Here is a 22,187-nt window from a genome sequence, read left to right as displayed (position 1 = left end):
CTGGCGGCGCTGGCGGCGGCGCCGTCGCGGCCGCACCCGCAGTGCCTGGACTTCAAGCCGCCGTTCCGCCCGCCGCGGCCGCTCGCCTTCTGCCGCCGCTACGGGGCCTTCGGCTGCTGCGACGAGCGGCGCGACGGGGCGCTGCTGCAGCGCTTCTACCGCCTCAGCGCCCGCCTCGACGGGCCCGCGTACGCCGCGTGCGCCGGGCACCTGCAGGAGCTGCTGTGCCAGGTGAGCCCCGGGCTGCCCGCGGCCACGCGGGCTGCGGCCCGCGCGTGGGCGCATCCACCCGCGTGGGGCGCGTCGCTGTGTGCGCTGGGTGGTCTGGCCGCGCTGCTCTGGGTGCCGCTTCTCCACGTGTGGGGCAGGCTCGGCTGTGCCGGCGCAGGCGTGGACACACCACGCAGGCGTGGGCACAGCATGCAAGCATGGACACTCCACGCAGGCGTGGGCACACACCACGCAGGCGTGGGCGCATCAGTCCGCCGATGGGTGCACGGCTGCAGGCTCGGGTGCTTCAGGCTGTCCACAGAGCTGCAGGGTGCCTTGGCTCCACCACAGGTGCCCTGGAGCACACAGGGGTGCATCAGCTGAGGCACTAGTGCCTAAACATGGGGTTAGTGCGTGAGCCTAGCAGTGATGTATCGGCCAGTGCATGGTGGTACCTGGCACCCGGGCATCAAGCCCAAAGTGTGCTCTGTGCTGAACCTGGGAGCAGTCAGTGTCCATCAGGCTCCTCACTAGACTTGGTGGTCCCTGCAGGTGTCCGAGGAGTAACGGGGATGTTGCTGCACTGCAACCTGTGCACAGCAGCACTCTAAGAGGTGGCCCCGTGGGCACATGCAGTTTCTGGACTCTCTTGCCCTCCCAAGGCCAGACGTTCACCAAGGGAGGTGATGAAGATGCTTGGGAGGGACCTACCTATGTAAAACACCCTCCCTGGGTGCAGGGGGCTGCCTGGAGCTGTGGCCTAGCAAGCCCTGAAGCAGCCGTCCTTCACAAGGGAAAGTTCCTCCCAGGGCTCTGCTCTGCGACCGGTTACACTGACACGATGGTCACAGGCTGCAGGGAGCCAAGCCTGTGACCGTGTGACAAGGGCTGGCCTCCTATGTATGAAAATGCCCCTGAGACAGAGCAGTGGCAGCTCTGCGCTGTGCAAGTGTAAATCTTAAATAATTCAGACAGGGGAGTCTCGTGTGCTGTGCTGAGGTGGGATCAAAGGGCCTTCAGAGCTGCCCTGCTCTTTGTATTTTGCAGGGCTGTCTTGTGTTACTGAAAGCACATAGAGAAGGACAGCCCCTTTCCACAGCAGCTGTTAGAGATTTGGCTTTTATTTTGTTCCTCCTTGTACTGAGTTAAGTTCCTGAAACAAATTGTATCCAGAAGAGCATTTTTAGATAGGAAACAAGAAGTTAGCGGTGCCAGATAGGCACTCGCTCTGCCTCTAGAAGTGCTAAGGAAGTCTCCTGTGTGTGTCAGAGATGTTGAAAATTTCTTTGGAGGCAGTAAAATGTTTCAGCATGGAAGAAATGATTCACAGAAACGTCCTAAGGAGCTCTATGTATCATCAGCCCGAGACGTGGCTACAAATGGTTTCACCTCTGGGCATGCAAGCACAAAATGGAAGTTTAGACATTACAAATGTCTCCAGAACACTCCTGCTTTCATTTATTCTTTCTACATAAAATTTATATCGTACACCTGAATTAATAAGTGCTCTTCTGTGAATTATTCAATATTGTATCTCTTTTTTTTTTTTGCACACAGTTTGTGATGCTTCTCATATGTAATGAAATTACTTTGACAAGTGTCTCTTTTTGTACTTGTGGTTGAGCAGTCCTCCCTTTTCTTACACAGTGACTCGTTACGCGCTGCTACGTCTGCTGCTGTGTGGCAGGATTTATTTGCTCTCTCCACATCCTGTTAGCTACAGAGAAGTCTGCAAAACCCAAGTGTGCAGATAAGGTTCTGAAGAAGGCACCAGCTCATTTGAGATTGAAGGTGTTCGGTTTTATAGTCACTTTTTAGTTTTATTGGTAGAATTTTGTTAAGTGCTGTGGATGTAGTCACAGATGTTGTGAGTGCTGTTCATCCGGTTCCCTGGTGCTTCATTCTTGATCCTTTGACCCTCCCACCCTATTTCCATCTGTTGTCCTTGATGCTGTTTTTTAACTCCTCTGTTTTCTTTACCCTGGCTCCCTTCCTAGAGGGGATTTCTTATAGTCAGGCCCAAGAGGAGAAGTTAATGCAGATGGTGGTCATAAAGGGTGGCATTTTGCAAGAGCGCGCCGGGCTGGCTGCTTCCCATGGTCCTTCCCCACCTCCTGTAGGGCTGTTGGAGGCCAGCCCTGCCTAGGCCTTTTGCAGCCTATGGTCTTGTCCACAAATTTGTCTGATCCTCCTCCAGCCTGCTGATCCTATCTGCCTGTGCAGCCGCAGGTGGCAGCAAATTCTCCAAGTTTGCATCTCCCATAAGGGAGTGCTTTATCTACCTTAAGCGGATCTGCTGATGGTTTTGCTAAATGCCTCATAGCTTCAGTATTGCTGGGTCTGGGATTAGCAGGTCTGTGTTAACCATAGGTGGTTGCTTTGTGATTTTGCAAACCTCTCCCTCAGGTTTGCCCCTTCCAGGCCCTTCTCTCCCAGACTTCCTATTGCCTCCGTGCCTATGGACTGGGACAGTGGAAGTCAACAGGGAGTGTCAGGAATTGCATCAAAGTTGGGTGTTTTCCGGAGCATGTGTGTTGCTTCCTCCAGATTGATAGCAAAAGTAAATAAGCTGTTGTGTGTTGGGGGTGTTCGGCCAAATTCGGGCTGGTGCAGCTCCTCAGATAAATAGCTGCGTTTCTATTCCTGGAATGGACAGGCTAGGTTCAACAACCTCGGTTTGGTTCTAGTGCGGTATTTCCATAGTGTGAGCTTGTTCTAGTCCTGCTGAAGTTATCGGTCATTTGGCCATTGCTCTTTGCTCTTTGGATCATATCACTGTTCAAAGTTAACAAACAAACCAGCCTCATGTGTCATTTGGGCATGAGTATTTAAATGTGCTGGTGATGCTGAGCTGTGACTGAGTGCAGTTTCCTGGCCTTCTGGGGGAACATGACAACCCAGTGGGAAGGACGAAGGCGATATTTGTTTCAAAAGCAGAGAGATCCAGGAGCAAGATTCAGGCTTCATCTCATATGGAATTAAAATCGGAAGATATTCCAAAATGACCATTCAGGCTGAGGTGAATAATCCACAATGGCACAGGAATTGGGAAATCTTACCTCTGTGCTGCTGTTAATTCTGACAGTGAAGCCAAGATGTCGCTTTATGGTACCTAAGATTTATTTGAGATGGGCTGCCAGAGAACCAGATACATCATGGGATGCAAAGAGAATGCTTGTTCTCTCTTAATGTGGAAAATCCCATGCACAGAATGACCTCTGATACAGCCCTCTCTTCAGATTCTCCTGCTGTCTTGCTTAACTTTGGGTTTTAAAGCCAAAATTTTCAGTCATAACAAAAGAATCAGCAAATATTCCAGCTCTTTTCTGTCGCTGGCACCTCAGTGCTCACGTAACTGAGTTGAGTGCTATTACCCAATCTGCGTATGCAATTTCAGTGTTTTGTATCACATGCAATCCCTTTTTTATCACATTAATTGCTGCTCATTTGAAGGCATAATAACCTTCATTTTGCAATGAATGGCTTGACAGTACAGGAGGAAAGCTCATTGTACACTAATGATCTGTTATACGACTGCTCGGTTTATTATGGTACGTAATGGAAAATAAAATAAAATTAAATATTGTGTGTACTTATCAGCTAATTTAAATACTTAAGCATCTTGGATATTTTATCTTTTAAGCTGTTGAATAGTTGTGTAATCTGCATTAAGAAATAACTCCCTGGAGATTTCTTTTTTTTAACTAAGCTGGTTTTGCTTGGAAGAAATGTCATATAGGGATTAAAAATGTAGAATTTATTCAGGAAGGATAGTTTTGCTTCCTGTGTTTCTTGCCTCTGTTATTTATCTACGCTATGAAAATAACTGGGTCTCCACTGACTCATATTGCATTATTTGGAGAGTATTTTTGAGATTCTTGTCAGGAAGATGCATTACAGCTGGAAAATATGGTATGTTTATTGCAAGAAAAAGCCCTTGTCGAACAGGAGAACTGAATCAGCTTGGTCAGATTTTAACTTGCAGGCAGTTTGATTGGATTGCAGTGGCTTTTTATATGAAAGAGAAGGTTTGTAAGGACTTTCTTATTGGTGTACACTGGATTAAATAAACTTGCCTCAGCCCTCGGGCAGGATTTTGGGGACTGCACAATCAGCAAGCTGCTCCCAGAGATGGCTGTCTGAACTCTGACCGTTTGTGTTTCTAAAATCATGTACCTAGTGCAGTAAATCTGAGCATCCCTTGTACAACTTGGTCACCGTTATAAGATCTTGAGACCTTTCTCAGCTTATTCTGGTGAGGTGCCCAAAGCATCTCCTGGGTGCCAAAAGCTGCCAAAGCTGCCACCCAAGACAGGGATGGTGCAGGCAGGGCAGGCTTCCCGTCTCGGATGTCCCTCCTGTCTCCTCCTCCACTTCCTCACCCCACTGCACCCAGCACTGGCGCGTTGCTCTTAGAGTGGCCCCAGCAGCAGCTTCAGCCCTGCCAACCTCTCTTCATCCCTCCTCAGTCTGGAAATGCAGGACTTGAATCTTCTCAGTATAATTGCTGCTGTGCCATCACACAGGATCACAGAATAGTTAAGGTTGGAAGGGACCTCTAGAGATCATCTAGTCCAACCCCGTGCTCCAGCAGGGATACCCAGAGCACGGGGCACAGGGCGGCATCCAGGAGGGTTTTGAAGATCTCCAGAGAAGGAGACTCCACAACCTCCCTGGGCAGCCTGTGCCAGGGCTCTGGCACCCTCACAGTGAAGTTCTTCCTCAAGTGCAGATGGAACTTTTTGTTTTTCAGTTTGTACCCTTATCCAATCACTGGCCACCACTGAGAAGAGCTTAGCCACTTCCTATATTCACCCTTCAGGTACTTACACATATTGATCAGATCTATTCTCGGTCTTCACTTCTCCAGGGTAAACAGGCCCAGCTCCCTTAGTCTTTCCTTGTATGAGAGATGCTCTAGTTCCTTAATCCTCTTTTTCACTCTCTGTACCCTCTCTAGAAGCTCCACGTCCCTCTTATACTGGGGAGCCCAGAACTGCACCCAATACTCCAGGTATGGCCTCACCAGAGCCGAGTAGATGGGAAGGATCCCCTCCCTTGACCAGCTGGAAACATCCTCCTGATGCAGCCAGGATCCCATTGGCCTCCTTGGCCACGAGGGCACTGCTGACTCATGGTTAACTTGGTGTCAACCAGGACTCCCAGGTCCCTCTCTGTGGAGCTACTCTCCAGCAGGTCAACCCCTAATCTGTACTGGTGCCTGGGGTTATTCCTGCCCCTGTGCAGGACCCTATACTTGTCATTGTTGAACCTCATGAGGTTCCTCTCTGCCCAACTCTCCAGCCTATCCTTGGTTTCACCATGATGCTGGGATGAATTTGTGAGCGAGTAGAACATTCAGGAGGGAAAAATCTTTTTCCCCACTGAAGTGATGGAGTGAGATGGATGTCAATATTGGGGCAATTTTCTTGAGTCATGTTTGAATAAGTGAATACTCACATGTGGAAGCCAGTCTTCACTGGGAATATTAAAGATCACTTCCATAAATACTGAGATAAACCCATTTTCTAGGATCTTTTCCCCTTGTTAATATATTTTCACAATAAACCACGACATATGTTCTGATTAAGGTGAAATTTCTGCATTTAGAGTTGCTGTTCAGCTGTTTTGAGTATTTTCCAGGAAAATCTCCTGAAGTTTCTTTCCTCTCCCTTTCTAGGAGTGCTCTCCGTACGCAGCTCACTTGTACGACGCCGAGGATCCCTCTACTCCTGTGCGGACAATCCCAGGGCTTTGCCAAGACTACTGCGTGCAAGTCTGGCAAAAATGCAGGTCCATTTTCCAGTACCTCTCTACGGACAAAGAGTTAATCGCCCTGGAGCACAACGTGGCCAAATTCTGCCGCTACCTCTCCCTGGAGGACGTAGACTACTGCTTTCCTCACCTCCTGGCTAATGAGAATCTCAACCAAAACCTGGGCTTTGTGACGGCCAACGCGGAGGGCTGTCTCCAGCTCTGCCTGGTGGAGGTGGCCAACGGGCTGCGCAACCCCGTTGCGATGGTGCACGCCAACGACGGCACCCACCGCTTCTTCGTTGCCGAGCAGGTTGGCCTGGTGTGGACCTACCTCCCCGACCGATCGCGGCTTGAAAAGCCATTTCTGAACATCAGTGAAGCCGTGCTCACCTCGCCTTGGGAAGGAGACGAGAGAGGTTTTCTAGGTATTGTCTTCCATCCTAAATTCAAATTTAATGGTAAAGTGTATGTCTACTATTCAGTTGAAGTTCGTTATGAAGAGAGAATCCGAATCAGTGAGTTCAGAATTTCTCCTGCTGACATGAATACTTTGGACCATGGTTCTGAAAGGTATTGTACACATGTTTATCTGACAAATGTATTTGAAATCTCAGAGGACAGCTTGTGCATTTTTCGGGACTACTAGCTACAATGAATGAGATATATTTGACTTAATATTCTTTTTATATGCTCAAGTCAGTTCATGTCCATTGGAAGTGCTGCAAAATGCAGGATAGAAAGGGACAACATGCACAGATACACTATGACTGGAATTCTGAATTTGCAGAGATAGAATGGAAAATCAAAGCTCCGCTCTCAGTAAGGGCAGATGCTCTGTATTACAGAGCTTATTAGAATAGAGAATATGTGCATATATACATATTGCACTATATATTGCATGTAAAAAGATTAAGATTTTGCTTTATAGAGAAGGAAATCATCCTAATTGTTTTTAAGTGGGGCATCTTTATAGTATCTGTATAGTAAATTTTTGGTGTAGTAACTCTTGCTGTTGCAGGAGATGGACAGAGGGACTGAGGTACAACCTAAGAATTAATGTGCATTATTTTTAAAAATATAGCTTTCCCTATTTCTAAATTTATGCTGATTCTGAGTTAATGAGTCTGACCTTGCAGATCCTCCACAGTAGCATGCACAGATAATTAGAGGTTTGTATATGGAGAATCACAAATCCAGAATATTTCAGAATATTTCAGAATATTTCAGAATATTTCAGAATATTTAAGGTTGGAAGGGACCTCTACAGATCATCTAGTCCAACCTTCCTGCTCAAGCAGGCACACCTAGAGCATGTGGCACAGGGTGGCATCCAGGCGGGTTTTGAAGACCTCCAGAGTAGGAGGCTCCACAACCTCCCTGGGCAGCCTGTTCCATTGCTCTGTTACCCTAACAGTAAAGAAGTTGCTCCTCACCTGGAGACGGAACTTCTTGTGCTTCAGCTTGTGGCCATTACCCTTCGTCCTATCGCTGGCCACCAGTGAGAACAGCCTGTCCCCTTCCTCCCTGCATTCTCCCTTCCTGAACTTATACATATTAATCATATCCCCTCTGAGCCGTCTCTTCTCCAGAGAAAACAGGCCCAGCTCACTCAGCCTCTCTTCATACGAGAGATGTTCCATTCCCTTAATCATCCTGGTTGCCCTTCTCTGGACCCTCTCCAGAAGCTCCACGTCCCTCCTATACTGGGGTGCCCAGAACTGCACACAGTACTCCAGGTGCGGCCTCACCAGAGCTGAGTAGAGGGGCAGAATCACCTCCCTTGACCTGCTGGCAACACTCCTCCTGATGTAGGCCAGGATCCCATTGGCCTTCTTGGCCACGAGGGCACACTGCTCACTCATGGTTAACTTAGTGTCAACCAGGACTCCCAGGTCCCTCTCCGTGGAGGTGCTTTCCAGCAGGTCAAGCCCTAATCTGTACTGATGCCTGGGGTTATTCCTCCCCAGGTGCAGGACCCTGCACTTGTCCTTATTGAACCTCATGAGGTTCCTCTCTGCCCAACTCTCCAGTCTGTCCAGGTCCCTCTGGATGGCAGCACAGCCCTCCGGAGTGTCGGCCACTCCACCCAGCTTGGTGTCATCCGCAAACTTGCTCAGGGTGCATTCCGTGCCCTCGTCCAGGTCGTTGATAAACAAGTTGAACAGCACTGGGCCCAGTACTGACCCCTGGGGGACACCACTGGCCACAGCCCTCCAGCTGGACTCGGCCCCATTTATGACCACCCTCTGAGCTCTGCCATCCAGCCAGCCCTCGATCCACCGCACCGTGCACTCGTCTAGCCCACTGTCCCGGAGCTTCCGTATGAGGATGTTATGGGAGACAGTGTCAAAAGCCTTGCTGAAGTCAAGGTAGACAACATCCACGGCTCTCCCCTCGTCCAGCCAGCCTGTCACCCCATCATAGAAGGCTATGAGGTTCGTCAGACATGACTTCCCCTTGGTGAATCCATGCTGACTGCTCCTCAGCAGCTTCTTCTCCGCCATATGCCCGGAGATTCTCTCTAGGATGAACCGCTCCATCACCTTTCCAGGGACAGAGGTGAGGCTGACCGGCCTGTAATTGCCCGGCTCCTCCCTCTTGCCCTTTTTGAAGACTGGAGTGACGTTGGCTTTCTTCCAGTCCTCGGGCACCTCCCCTGCTCTCCAGGACCTCTCAAGGATGATGGAGAGAGGCTGAGCAATAACCTCGGCCAGTTCCCTCAGCACTCTTGGGTGCATCCCATCTGGGCCCATAGATTTTTGAGTGTCCAATTTGCCTAAGTGATCCCTAACCCAATCCTCCTCAACCCGCGGAAGGTCTTCGTCTAGCCCATCCAGTGTTCTAAGAGAACTTTGGCTAGTATTATCTTTAAGATTGTAACTCCGTTGCACAGAGTGTCTTAAGTGCTTTCCAAAAACTCAGCACTGAATGATTATATCTCAAAAAACGTGTAGCCTGATGACAGAAAGGGGACACTGGTCTATATGGAAATTTTAGCAATTTAGTTTGAGTGGCCTCATTGATGACAAGTAAAGAGAATTTTAAATGTGTTTGTCAGGAAAGTGAGTGAGGAGCATAAACCTGTGAATGGGTGGAGCTGTGTGCTGCCTCAATGAAAAATTGTCATGTTCGCCATTTGTAACATTTCCTGTACTTATTCAACTGAGGCAAAAGCTTGGAAGGAAAGCTACCCCTGTGGTCCTGTTGTGCTTGTATAGGCATGGCTCCCACCGACTTCATCCAGCACGCACCACCCTCAGGGCCCTTCGGCCCCACAACATGGCTTGCTCGAGCAGGAAGGCCCATGTCTTTACACCTGCAGATTTTCACTGAATACCTTCAATTTTCTTCAGTCTTCCTTTGGAGGACTCCAGTTTCTGCTCCTTGTGGGATCCTCCCTTATGGCTGCAGTCTCTGTGTGCTCTCACACAGCTGCTTTATTTCAAAAGTGATAGTTTAATAGCAGGGGTCAGAATAATTATGTATTACCAATGTCATTTTTACATTTTGCAATGTTTTTGTGATTGTAACTATCAGTACTTTTAGAAGATGACAAAGTTTCTGAAGGTGAGGTACTATACATGATTATAAATGGCTATTTTTATGGATATTAAGAGGCACTGCCAGCATGAAATCTGGTCCTTTAGAAAAGAGCTGGAGTAAAATAAGCTTCGTTTGTTATGCCTGGAAATTTTTACTGCATGTATTTGTGGCTTTACTGTTCTATGAAGTTATACTTTTCCACAGTTCACCTTTTCCTCCCTAAGAAAGGGATGCAAGATGAATAAAATAAGTAGATGAAAGTAACAGAGAATTACAGGTTTCACAATGAAGGTTAATGTTGGTACTGCTTTGAGTAACCTTTGTCAAAGTGTTAAGATGATGATGATGCTTTTAAAAGTTCTTTAAGTTCGTAAAGTATTGTATATATAATTCTCATTCTCCTTTAGTCTTTTCTCTTTAAGAATTTAACTATTATTTAATTAATATTTGAGAAGTCTTCTGTCTCCTTGAAAGTACCTGTCTGTATGTGTCAGTTACTGTACAGATGCACAGAGAGACTGCAGGGCTTTTGCCTGTAGCTTGCAATCTGGTTTTGAACTGCAATGCCTTTTTCATTTTTTAAAGTACAGCAAGGAGGAGGGAAGAGGCATGGGAAAATAAATTTAAACATCTACCCTGTCATGTGTTTTTTTCAGTTTCCTTATTACACAATTTGGTATTTCTGTAATCTAGAAAATATGTTGAAATTACGTAAGATATTGAAACCTGTTATGCCTAAATAAAATTTCAATAACATGGGTATGGAGAAGGATGCATCAGACTTGATCTGCAGCCATGCACATGTGTCAAGGATGCTATTAGACTAAGGTGTTGCTCTCCCCTTTGCTTGGAACATGTGCAATTGATGATGCTTCGTTGCTGTTTCTGACTAGGATAATCCTGGAAGTGGAAGAACCGGCTTCCAATCATAACGGAGGAGAGCTGCTCTTTGGAGATGATGGTTATCTCTATATATTTACTGGAGATGGAGGCATGGCTGGGGATCCTTTTGGGACCTTCGGAAATGCCCAGAACAAGTATGAGCCCCTCAAGCTTCGTGTGCACCGTGCGTGTCTCGTGCTGTGTCTTTGCTGGTGCTTGTGCAGGCGTGGGTGTGTGTTGGCCTCCAACACGACTCCTCCATAGAGGAGCTTGTTGTACTGTTTCTTTTCTCCAGCAAGAAATGATAACTCACGGAACCTCCCTTTTTCTTTTTCTCTGAGATCTTTTTCTTTTTCTGGCAAACGGAGGGGTCAATGAAACGGGAAGAGCGGAGCGATGCCCACGTTCCCCTCCAAGCGACGAGCTGAAGCCTGCCAGGCATGTGGGCAGGCGAGGTCATTACCATCTGAAGGCTGCTCAGCGGCCCATGTCGAATGAAACGGTCCCCGTGCGAGCACTCGTGCATCAACGTCGGGAGCACAAAACCGCTGGCACAGCCGGCACGCGCGCCGGCAGCGCCGAGGCGCGAGGGAGCCGCATGCGGCCCTGTGGCCCCCGCGTTGCTGGCCCTGCTGCGGCGCCCGTGCCGTGCTCCTGCACCGGCCCCTGGCAGCTGGCGTGAAGAGTAAATTAACTTTGGCCCCAGTCCTGCCAGCTCCGGCTCTCTGCCCATTTTTCTCCCGTGACTGGTCTTATTCAGGCCAGCAAAGCCGGGCGTGTGCTGGTGTGTGGGAACGCTGGCGGGATCAAGACCATCATTTTTTAAGCTGCTTGTGGGAGCTTGAGTACCCACAGGCTGCTCTGTTGAGTGTCCCGCCAAGCCACGGTTAGTGTCAGACCTCACCCATCAATCCCTAAGAGCCTCCAGTGGGTGGGTTGGTTGTTTTTCTCTGGCATATTGAAAGACCTGTGTTCTCTCCCTTTCTTTTCCAAACCTAGATCCACATTGTTGGGCAAAGTGTTACGGATCGATGTGGACAACAACGACCGAGGGCCTCTCTACAGGATCCCCCCGGACAACCCGTTTGTGGACGAGCCCGGAGCTCGCCCCGAAGTCTACGCGTACGGCGTGAGGAACATGTGGCGCTGCTCGTTCGACCGGGGCGAGCCCCACACGAAGGAAGGGAAGGGCCGCCTCTTCTGCGGCGATGTGGGGCAGAATAAATACGAAGAAATCGACATCGTGGAGAAAGGGAAAAACTACGGCTGGAGGGCCAGGGAAGGGTTCAGCTGTTACGATAAAAAGCTTTGCACTAATTCTTCAATAGGTAAATACACGTTCAGTTTAAATTACCTTCCTCTCCCACTGGGAAATTCTCCTCACGTTCGTTTTTAATTTCTGCCTTCCAAGGCTGGCTGCTTGGTTGCAAACATACATTTTAAGGACGTAAATCTGTGCAGTCTCCATCTAGAGTGGAAGTGGCCTGGAGAAAAATATTAGAAGTTCAAATACTACTATTATTGAGTTAGGAGAAAAATTAAATGTACTTGGTACTGTGGTTCTGGACCATATCTGCACTTTGGTCAAATGTTTCTGGTGATTCTGTGATTTGAGAGATAGTTTCATCTTTGTCATCTGAGATAAGATTTCCGGGAGAAGGAAGAGCAATCTCAAGAATTTGTAATTTTGTTCACAGCTCTGAAGTAGTGTCCTTATTTAAAAGAAAAAAACAATATATAACTGTAAGCTGACCAGCTAATATGCACACTACTGCTTTACAAGTATCAGCACATACAGAATGCTTTTATTTCTTTTAACTAACCCAAAAAGAAAAACACCAATTTCTTTTTTCTTTTTTTTTTTCTCTTTGTTTTTGCTTTTGAGACTTGAAATCAGTGTATTTGCCATCTCTCTGGACTCTGGTGCATGTGCCAAGGAAGAGCATGTTGTGTTGCCAGCTCTGATTTGGTCCACATCTTGTGCTGCAATATTCCCACAGACCAGGGAAGCCAGTGAACTGGCCCCAATTTGCACTGAGATTCTGATTTTTCTTTTCTCTTCTATGTGCCCTGTGATGTTGTTTAACTTGCTGCCTTTTATTAACTTAGATGTAAGTGAAGTGGTAGTGATGTGAGGATTTCCTTAAAAATGTTGAGAGTGCAGAGCAGCTTTTTTGCACCTCCTTTGCTGAAGCAGTTCTCAGAGAGCTCCCTGGAAGCTCTCCCGTGTGTCAGTGCCTCTGTTTGCCTTCGAGCTGAGCACTTTGCTGAGCTCCCCAGGGATTCAGGATGCTTGCTGAGGCCTTCAGAGAGCCTTTTATCAGAACAGCGAAGTGTCACAGCCCCAAAGTGTCACAGCCCATGCAAACAAGGCACTTGCTTTAGCTGATGTGTCTGGTGCAGAGGGCATCATAGCCACGGGCTGGCACTGCTGTGGGGCAAGTAGCCTGAACGTAGCCAGGACATGAAGGATGGGCACACATTGAGCCTCATGTCTGGACGTTTGAAATGTAGGGCAGGGAGAAACACCATGAAGAAGGAGTGGGGTGAGCACGGATAAGACGTACATGTGTCCCCGAGGGGAAAGACGGACGGGGACCCACCCAGGAGGGACCTCAGAGAGCATCAAAATGAGGGCAGCTCCCTCTGTTTTCCCACTCTCTTGTGTTTTAGCTTGCATTGTTCAATGAACGTGGCGATACTACATCCTGCCTGTGCCATACCGTAAGTATTTTATGGCTCTTTCAGGTTAAGATGAAACACAAGATCTTGGTGCTGACAGAATCTGACTGAATCACCTGTCACTGTCTCTCTTTTGCCACCAAAACAAGGCAAGCATCTGCATGGATGCAGTATGTCTAAAAGTAACCTCCAAATTGATTTTAAAAATAGTCAAACTGTTTAGAAATTGACCACTAATAGAGACAGGTTGCAAGTGAAACGTTGGCCAGGCTCAGGCTGAGCTAGCCTCTCCTTGGTCTGCACCAACACCCAGATGGGCTACTGAATAGCACTCTGGAAAGGTGAAAGGGGAACACCATTTGGCTCCATCAGCAGCTGATTTAACCAGCAGATGCACAAATAAAACTGTTTGTATCACGATAGCCTCACAAGAGCTATATAAACAGCCGTTTTGCATCGTACAACAAGCCACATATCTTTTCACCTTCACAGATGACGTGCTTCCGATTTATGCTTATCCACACAAGATGGGCAAGTCTGTTACGGGAGGCTATGTCTATCGGGGTTGTGAGTCTCCAAACCTGAATGGCCTGTACATATTTGGTGATTTTATGAGTGGGTAAGTAGTTTTTTGAATGCTTGCTAAAAACTTCTTGAATGCTTTTGAATAGAGGCCCAGGCAATGGCCTCTATTGATACTACGTCTGTTTACAAGTGCTCTTGCAGTCTGACCTTTGCTGGCTTTGCTGCTAGGTGCTGGTTACACATCCTGTACAAAGCCCAGCTGCTTAATTCAGGTGACTCACATGTTGTGCTTTGTGGATTTCTATTCTGTGCTGGGGCACAGCAATGCAGTCTTCACCTTCCAGCAGCCATAGATGTTGCTGGTACACACGGTGTCAGTGCAAAGGAAAGGCTGGGGACAAGAGGTTTGATGAAAACCCTGAAAATCATATAAAAAAATCTACTGTCGTCTAAAGAAACCTCCTGTTTTGGCATTTCCAGACACAGAAGATACTTTAAATTGCCCAGTAGTGGATCTGATGTGAACCCATGATGAGGCAAGAGACTGACTCGTTTTCCCTCACCTCCTCTCCCAACTGTACCGGTATCTCCCCCGCTTTCAGCTCAGATTCTCTCTCCCCCTCACACCCCAGGTGGTCTGTGTGCCCGCTGCTCGAATCACATTCACTCACCGGCAGTTTCTATCACAACTAAATCGAGTACAAAGCATCCTTTTAATTTTTCTGACAGATGTCCGTAAAACCTTCGTCCTGGCTACTTGATGCCGATTATTTTTGCCTTGCAGCCGGCTGATGTCTTTGAAGGAGGACCACGCTACCGGCGAGTGGCAGTACAGCGAAATCTGCATGGGCACGGGACAGACCTGCATGTTCCCCGGGCTTATCAATAACTATTACCAATATATCATCTCTTTTGCTGAGGATGAAGCAGGTAAGTGGTTAGTGTTATCTCACTTTGAGCCGTTTGCTTATTGTGGCTCGTCAGAGAGGGCTCCTTCTGGGAGGCAGGTGACAGAGCATGAGGCTGTTGGTCTTTCAAGCACCTGTGGGTTTCACTCACAGCTTCTTCTCAGTATCAAACTGAAGCCACCAAATGCTCTTCGTCGGGTCCCTGAGCGGGTAACTGCACAGTGACTGAACCAGGAACTGGGAGAGGTGGTTCCCTGCCTGGCTCCTGAGGCGCCCTTTGTGCAAAGCTATCAGCTGAGGGCAAATGCATGAAAACCTGACTCAGGAAAGAAACCTCAGGCTTCACTGTGAAATGCCTTGGGGTATGTAGGCCCCCGGAGGCTGATAAGCTGCTACTGAAGTGAGAGGAAGATAATATGACAAGTTTGTGCTTTGGGCTAGAGAAATCTATTAGCATTAATGGATATGGGAAAGTAGATAAAACAAACAACTAATTATGAACTTGCTTGTAGTGGCCTGGAATTTTTGTACATCTCAAGGTGGAGTGGATTGACATCTCTACTTTAGGTCTTGCATGAGGCATCTGCCAAAGGCTGCAGGGTTTTTTGCATCGCTCTGGATTTTGCCTCATACAGGACTGGGAGATGTGGCCTCTGTGAAGTTTTACATAGCTGTGTTTTTAACACTTGAGATGTTTTACCTTTGAGGAAGGAGCTCCTGTGACTTGCAGAGGAGGAGATGAAGAAGCCGAGGTGAATGTGTTGGCACAGGCACCTTGTTACCAGCCCAAAAGAAGGGTGAGCGGCTGTGCCGCCCTTCCCGGCAGCCTCCTCCTGCCTTGGGGCCGTTCACACATGGTTTCCATAAATATAATAGAGGTGGGTGGAAACTCCGGCCACCAGTCTCTTCTCAGGGGGAGTTTTTTATTCATTTTGTTTTGTATTTAATTTATTTTGTATTTATTTTATTTCAGTAGGAAAAAAGTATTGATAACAGTTCAATGAGTTTTCTTTATCTGCAATGACTAGTCTTGCCCCTTTTTGCTTTGTGAGGAGTCTGGTTTTATGAGTTTACCACACCATTTATTTTAATGCTGCTAAGTTCTTCCTGATAATTTCCAGGAAAGAAAGATGGAGAAGGACCCCTTCCTGTGCTGCAGGACACACTGCCAGGAATATTTCACATCACTATTTGGACTAAGGCTGCTCCTTTTCCCTTTCAGTCCTCCTTTGGGTCTCCTCCTACCCTCACTGAGCACGTCTCAGTTGTCTCCTTAGCCCCACTCCCCCTTTTAAGAAAAATATTTCCATTATTTTTTTTCTTGCAGCCAGATCAGCTTCCCCATCCTTTTTCATTGCACCTCACACACACTTGTGCTGGCAGAAGCGGAGGGGAGCGCCGGAGGGGACTGCTTGTGCTGCCAGCAGTTTAGTGTTGGCTTCCTCGGCACAGCCGGAGGAGCGGGACGGAAACCCCGCTAGGAGAAAATGCCCCGAATAAATAGTGAGGGATATTGCCCGACTGAAGGTCCAGCCCTGCCCGTGTGGCTTGACAGAGCTGCGGCAAGCCTGCATGCCTTTTCTGTGAGATACAGCTCACTTTGTGAGTGAGCTGGGGAAGCAAAAGCAAAATATTTTTTCTTCTGTAATTCACCCCAAAGGAGCCCTTAATCGAAAAAAGCAGAAGATAGTTGTGAACAGTCTTAATTTACTTTCATTATGTTTTGACAAATGAAATTCAGGGTTTGATTATTTTGCATTAGTGAAGTTAAAGAACACAAATTTGACTGAAATGACAGCTAAAGGCTGGGCAGTGGAAGTTTGTCAAAATAGTGTTTCATAATAATACGTTAATGTGCACAGTCACGGAGGATTTTTTATGCCGTTGGAATGTGCATGGACTTTCATTACAAACCCAAATATAAACCTGAGGGGTTTGCTTTGGGAGCCAGATATCTCTGCTTCAGCCCCAGCTTTCTCAGTGCTCTCTGGTCTACAAGGCAGAGTTAGTGCCTTTGTGCTGAGCAGTGCTGCAGCTCCATGGAAAGTGCTCATGGCTGTGTTTGTCTGGTTCTTTCTCCTTAGGGGAGCTTTACTTCATGTCTACCGGCGTACCAAGTGCCACTGCTCGTGCTGGAGTGATTTACAAAGTGGTGGACACCTCTAGGTACGAGATGTTCCTATGGCAAAGCTCAGCTTTGGTGCTCTGGTCCAGGTTCGAATGTGGTAAATGATGTTGACCAAGGAAATAGCCCCTTTGTTGAGCCAGGTCAAGGAGTGGCTGGAGCAACACGTTGCTGGTTGCTCTGCTCCCACAGTCATCGGCAGCTGCATTGACCAACATTCACATGCTGGTTCCTTGTGGAGCTTGTTGGCACTGTGCTGGCTGGGGGATTTGTTCCTGGAAGCTGGAGAAGTGTCTTATGGGTTTCTTGTCTTTCCCAGACAGTCTTTCCTGAGGCTTCTGTCTGCAACAAAGCAGTTTTTGTCAAGGATTTTTTTCTCAGACCTGCTCCATCACTCACGAGAGCCCCATGCACACAGCTGCAGATGAAGCTGGCCCAACATGAGCTGTAGGGCTTTCCTAGACAAAGTAGAAAAAATACAAAAAAAAAAGGTCAAAAAAATACACTTGTTCCTGTGTTTTCGTTCATGTGCAAATCACTTTCCTATCTAAGACCATCGTTTCTCGCTCTGAATCCCATGTGTTTGTACTTGAGACTGGGTAAGGCAAGGAAAATTAGTGTTTTACAGGAAGACTTACAGCTTTTTTTTTCAAGCTTCCTGTTTATTAAACATTATTGTTATTGGCTAAACACCAAAGTACTTTCAGCTAGCACTGTCGAATGAGACTTTGTAAGCTTTTGCTTTTATTTTTTTAATGAAGTATGGTTACAGCTTTAGCCATCTGAGCATTGTTTTGAAGTCAGCTCACTTTTATATTTATATGTTGGAAGCAGCCCCAGAACTTCCTCATTTTTCCCTTTGACTTCTCCTCCAACAGTAGCATTTTCCATTACCTAATGCAGTAGAATAGTTCCTGTAAAGTATATGTTGAGGCCTGTATTGCACAATTTCTGCAAAAATAAAAAAAAACAGAAAAAGACAGTCATAAGTTTAAATGTAAAAAGAAGTCTCTTTAATAAATTTAATTTTAAAAAGAAGTATCTTTAGTAAAGTGTAGAATATAGAACAGAATAGGAAAAAGAAAGACCTTCCAAGAAAATTTATGTAACTATGTAATGTCTCTGTGAGAGTAGCCAGGAGACAAATTCTTTGTTTGTGGACAGAAATGTAAATTCAAGCTATGTGAATTACACAGGAGTTATATCTTCCAAATGCAACCAGAATGCATTTTTAAAACAGTTTTGGAAATCTTGCCCGAGAGCCTGCAAATGAGCGAGGCAACCATCGCAAGAAAAAGCAGTGAACTCATTGCAACTTTTCAGGAGCAAAAAACTTCTCAGGAGACAAAATTCTATCAAAGTAACATGTCATTTTAAGAGAAAGCCTCTGTGGGAGGCACTTAGAGTGATAATGTCTTGTTTGAAAGTAATGCCTTTTTGGAACTACTAAAATGATACCTTACAGTGATAAATTGCAGAACTCTGTATGTTCCGTAGGAAATTTTTCACCTGCCAGTGACAAAAGGGGAAGTCTTTTCTTTTTCCTTTATGTTAATAATATATGAATATTAGTGTCATAGTGCTACTTTTAAGACAGCTTGAAAAGTTGTGCACACATGATTTTTGTATCATATTCAATATATTGTCTAGCTTTGTGATCTCTATTTTCAACTTGATTAATCTCTTTCTGTATTGCTCGAGTCTGCCAATTTTTTTTTCTTTTTTTTCTTAATGGATTCATCAATGGCAAGTGAAAACACGGCCAGCAGACTCCATTGACTTGTGAAGATTTGGACTTTGATCAATGGAGATGTGGTTGTTTAATTATGTGTTCTACTATAAGAGATTATTTGGATCATTTAAACAGACTTTTTTTATTTATTCTTTTCCCCGCAAAGAGCTTTAGTAGTTGAAAAGCAATTGGAAGCAAGGGCTCATGACGCCACTGGAAAGGAATTGATTGTTCGCCGTCTGTGTCCCTTTTTTTCACAGGAGAGCACCACCGGGAAAATGCCGAGTTGAGCCTTTACCAGTGAAAGTGAAAAGCAAGCTCATAAAGTTTGTGCCAAAGGAGAGTAAGTGTCATTATTGCTGCTTCTTATTGATATATGTTAGTTGGCTCTGACAATAAAATCAGAGCTTGTACTATCTCTGGATGTTTGGAGACCACTTAGAACGTCAGTCTTCCAAGTAGAATCACAGAATCATAGAATCCTTAAGGTTGGAAGGAACCTTTAGAGATCACTTATCCAACCCCCCTGTTCTCGCAGGGTCTCCTAAAGCATGTGGTACAGGGCTGCGTCCAAGCAGGTTTTCAAGATCTCCAGAGAAGGAGACTCCACACCCTCAATTGGCAACCTGTTCCAGTGCTCTGTCACCCTCACAGGAAGGAAGTTCTTAAGTTCCTGTGGAACTTTTGATGCTTCAGTTTATGGCCATGCCCTCTAAGAGTAGCCTCTAAGCCTAAGTAGCCAAAGTAACCTCTAAATTTTTGCCAAGTATTTTGAAGATGAGGAGTTTGCTCACCTAATCTGGGAGATAAGAGTGATTTCCTCTCTCCTGTCCAAATTAAAGCTTTATATGTTCTGCCCCTATACATTTTCCATGCTGCAAAATAACAGGGCCCTTTTATAATGCACAATGTGATGTCCTCATAAGTGTTTCAGTACTGAGATCCCGTATGTGACTTTCTAGTAATAAGTGATTTTTGCAATACCTTTAGGGAGTGAGGAGCACTTCAAGAGGTGAAGGATATTATGGCTAGAAGGTTGGGAAATAGCTCATTGCGCAAGATGAGGTCTGAGTCACAGCTGTCTGTATGTAAGAGAAAATGTGATGAGAAAATGATCCCAAAAGATAGCCTCATCAGCTATTCAGGTGAACTTTTGTTTTACTCAGACCCCCAAGGGCGTTTTGATTGCCTCTTACTGAATACGGTATTGTGCTGCTAAAACTGGAGTAGGAAAAGATGTAGATGAATCTGCAGCAAACCAAGTGTAATTTCTGTTATAAAAGCAAAGCACTAAATGCACTAATAGGTTCCCCAAATTAGGCTTGGCAGTATCTTATTTCTTTTCTGCAATGTATTTTATTTACATGCATTGTGCTCTAACAAGCTTGCAATTAAGTTAATATTACTGCAGGAACATTGAAGTTTGTATACTCTTATTTAATTTTTAATTACGTTAATTGTGTTACGCTATATTTGAATCATTGACAGCTCCTACAGCTTTAACTTGGTGAAGGAATGAAGGCACTCAGCACCTTATGAGATTAGATCTCTTAAGGTGGAACAAACAAGGCTAAGTATTAGCTGCTGACGTGCATTTGGAAACACTTCACTGTGCAAGCTCTGTGCACAGTTTTCAAACGTTATTAATTTTGCTCATATTCAACCAGTTCTGTCTCTGTTTTTTGTTAGGGGTTATTTTCTATGCAAACCTCCAAAATTCAATTTTAAAAAATTATATAACTAAATCTTTTTATTTTTTACTTAGTTTGTTTCTTTTCAAGGCAAAAGTGTTTCTTTTACCACAAATTAAAACCTACAAATAGTGGGATAGGTTCCTCCAAGCAATTCACGAATTAAATTCAGGTATAGGTGAAAAACAAGCATAAACATCTTAGCTTAGAAGTATGGAGACGAGGATGTATAGCAGTAAATATTTTGCTGTTTTGGCTAGTGTTTAATGTGAATGCTACAGAATTACTAAAGTGTGCAACTTATGTTAATTGAATGAGTGCATTTCTTGGAAATATATTTAATAAATAGTTTGGGGAAGAAAAGTATGTAATAGTAGTTCTCAGGTGACAATTAGCTTTCCTGCAATCCTATATATTGTTATATGATTTCCAGAATTGTTAGCAGCTTTGCTAGCTTGGTCGGTTTCCCAAGACAGAGCTGTGCATGGGTCAGACTCGCATGTGTTCTTGTTTTCAAAACCTCAACTCTCAGAAAAGGAAAGACTTTTGATATCAGAAGTAGAATATTTCTCCAAATAGGAGATTTTTGAGAGACTTTTCCATAAACTGGGCTATTGCAAAGGTTTGCCTTTTGGGATAATGGATATTAAGTAATGTTAAGAAGGCTTTGATTGTTACATTTTTCCCAGTCCCTAAACTGCAAAGCCAATGATGAATGAGAATGAAGGATAAATCTAGGATGAAATTCAAAAAGTCTTTATCAAAGTGTCTTGCAAATGCATATGGCACTGTCACAACTCAGCTGATTATGATTTGGAGCAATTCCAAATTACTTCCTTTTGACAAGCTAAAATACGTTTTTAAGCTAAAAATGGAGCACCTGTGAACAATAAGCAAGTGCAGGGACGCCTGGAAACAGTGACAGTCAGGAATTTTAAGCTCTTTAGAGTTCAAGGCTGTTTTCTTTTTTTTAAAAAGGAAGAAAAACACAACCCCAAATCCTGTTTTATGTGTTGTCCTGGCAACCCCGTTCCTTTTCCACGTTCCAGTCACCAGAGAGATTTGCTTTTTTGAATGCTCCTGATTCCAGCCACTCGGAATAGAGCATGTGGCACAGTGGGGAGGCCAGAGCTCTCGCGGCCCTTGCTAACAGCGCAATCATTAGCAACGAGGAGAACAGCCAAAATCGTGCATGTCTCCAAGAAGCCTTTGTGCGTCTCTCCAAGGGGGAGCCCCTCTTCTCCCGGTAAAGCTCCAGCCCTGACACGATAGCGTTGCTGCTGCAGCTCTGTCTGCAATTGGAAATTTGGTAACCTTGGAAATTTGGCGACATTTTTGTCTCGGGGCAGGCAACAAGTGGTGCAGGCCTCCCAGGAGATGTGTTTAGCTGAGGAAACCCTGGCTCGCCAGAAAGGTTGCCACTCCTCAACAGGCTCAAGGAAGCAAAGAGCGGGGTTAAAAAAGCTGAAAGCTTTTAAGGGTTGTTTTATGGGATTATTTTTAGCTGTTGTCACAAAATCTCCGTCTCACGTTTGCCTGTGTCTTTCAGAGCTGATAGTGGAAACCCCTACACTGAGTCTGGAGACCCCAGCACCCACTACCACCACCACCACCACCACCACCACCACCACGGCCGCCAGGCCCCGTCCAGGCGGCGGCGCCCGGCGAGGCCAGCGGAGGAAGAAGAAGAAGCCGTCAGGGCCGCCGCGTGACGGCGCCGTGCGGCTGGCCGGTGAGCGGGGCCCTGAGCGGGACCGGGGCCGCGTGGAGGTGCACGCCGAGGGCCGCTGGGGCACGGTGTGCGACGATGGCTGGGGCGCCGCGGCGGCCGCCGTCGTGTGCCGCCAGCTGGGCTTCGCGCGCGCCGTGCGCGCCAGCAAGAAGGCGGAGTTCGGCGCTGGCAGCCGGCTGCCCATCCTGCTGGACGACGTGCGCTGCTCCGGGCGCGAGCGCGGCCTCCTCGAGTGCGCCCACGCCGGCCTCGGCGCCCACGACTGCACCCACGAGGAGGACGCCGGCGTCGTGTGCAGCCACCGACCGGAGGAGGAGGAGGGGGAGGAGGGATGGTGACACCGAGCTGGGATGGGATGCCAGAGCATCCGTTTCCCGGCGTCCCCTCCGGAGCAGCGTGG

The 22,187-nt window shown here is 46.5% G+C and overlaps 1 protein-coding gene across 1 annotated transcript; it reads left to right on the top strand.

The window, feature by feature from the left end:
• HHIPL1 (HHIP like 1) lies at positions 1 to 22,125 on the top strand (the record flags this gene model as incomplete). Its single annotated transcript, XM_026050436.1, has 9 exons — positions 1 to 231; positions 5,891 to 6,537; positions 10,404 to 10,547; positions 11,392 to 11,720; positions 13,567 to 13,693; positions 14,384 to 14,529; positions 16,592 to 16,673; positions 18,625 to 18,707; positions 21,605 to 22,125. Coding segments are annotated over 9 exons (2,310 nt in total), but the record flags the coding sequence as incomplete, so codon positions are not given.
• Positions 22,126 to 22,187: the final 62 nt, after the last annotated feature.

Source organism: Nothoprocta perdicaria, unplaced genomic scaffold, assembly GCF_003342845.1.
Source record: "Nothoprocta perdicaria isolate Ctin4 unplaced genomic scaffold, notPer1 scaffold_69, whole genome shotgun sequence".
NCBI lineage: Eukaryota > Metazoa > Chordata > Aves > Tinamiformes > Tinamidae > Nothoprocta > Nothoprocta perdicaria.
Note: the sequence above shows the minus strand (reverse complement) of the source record. Positions and strands in the feature narration are given on the sequence as shown.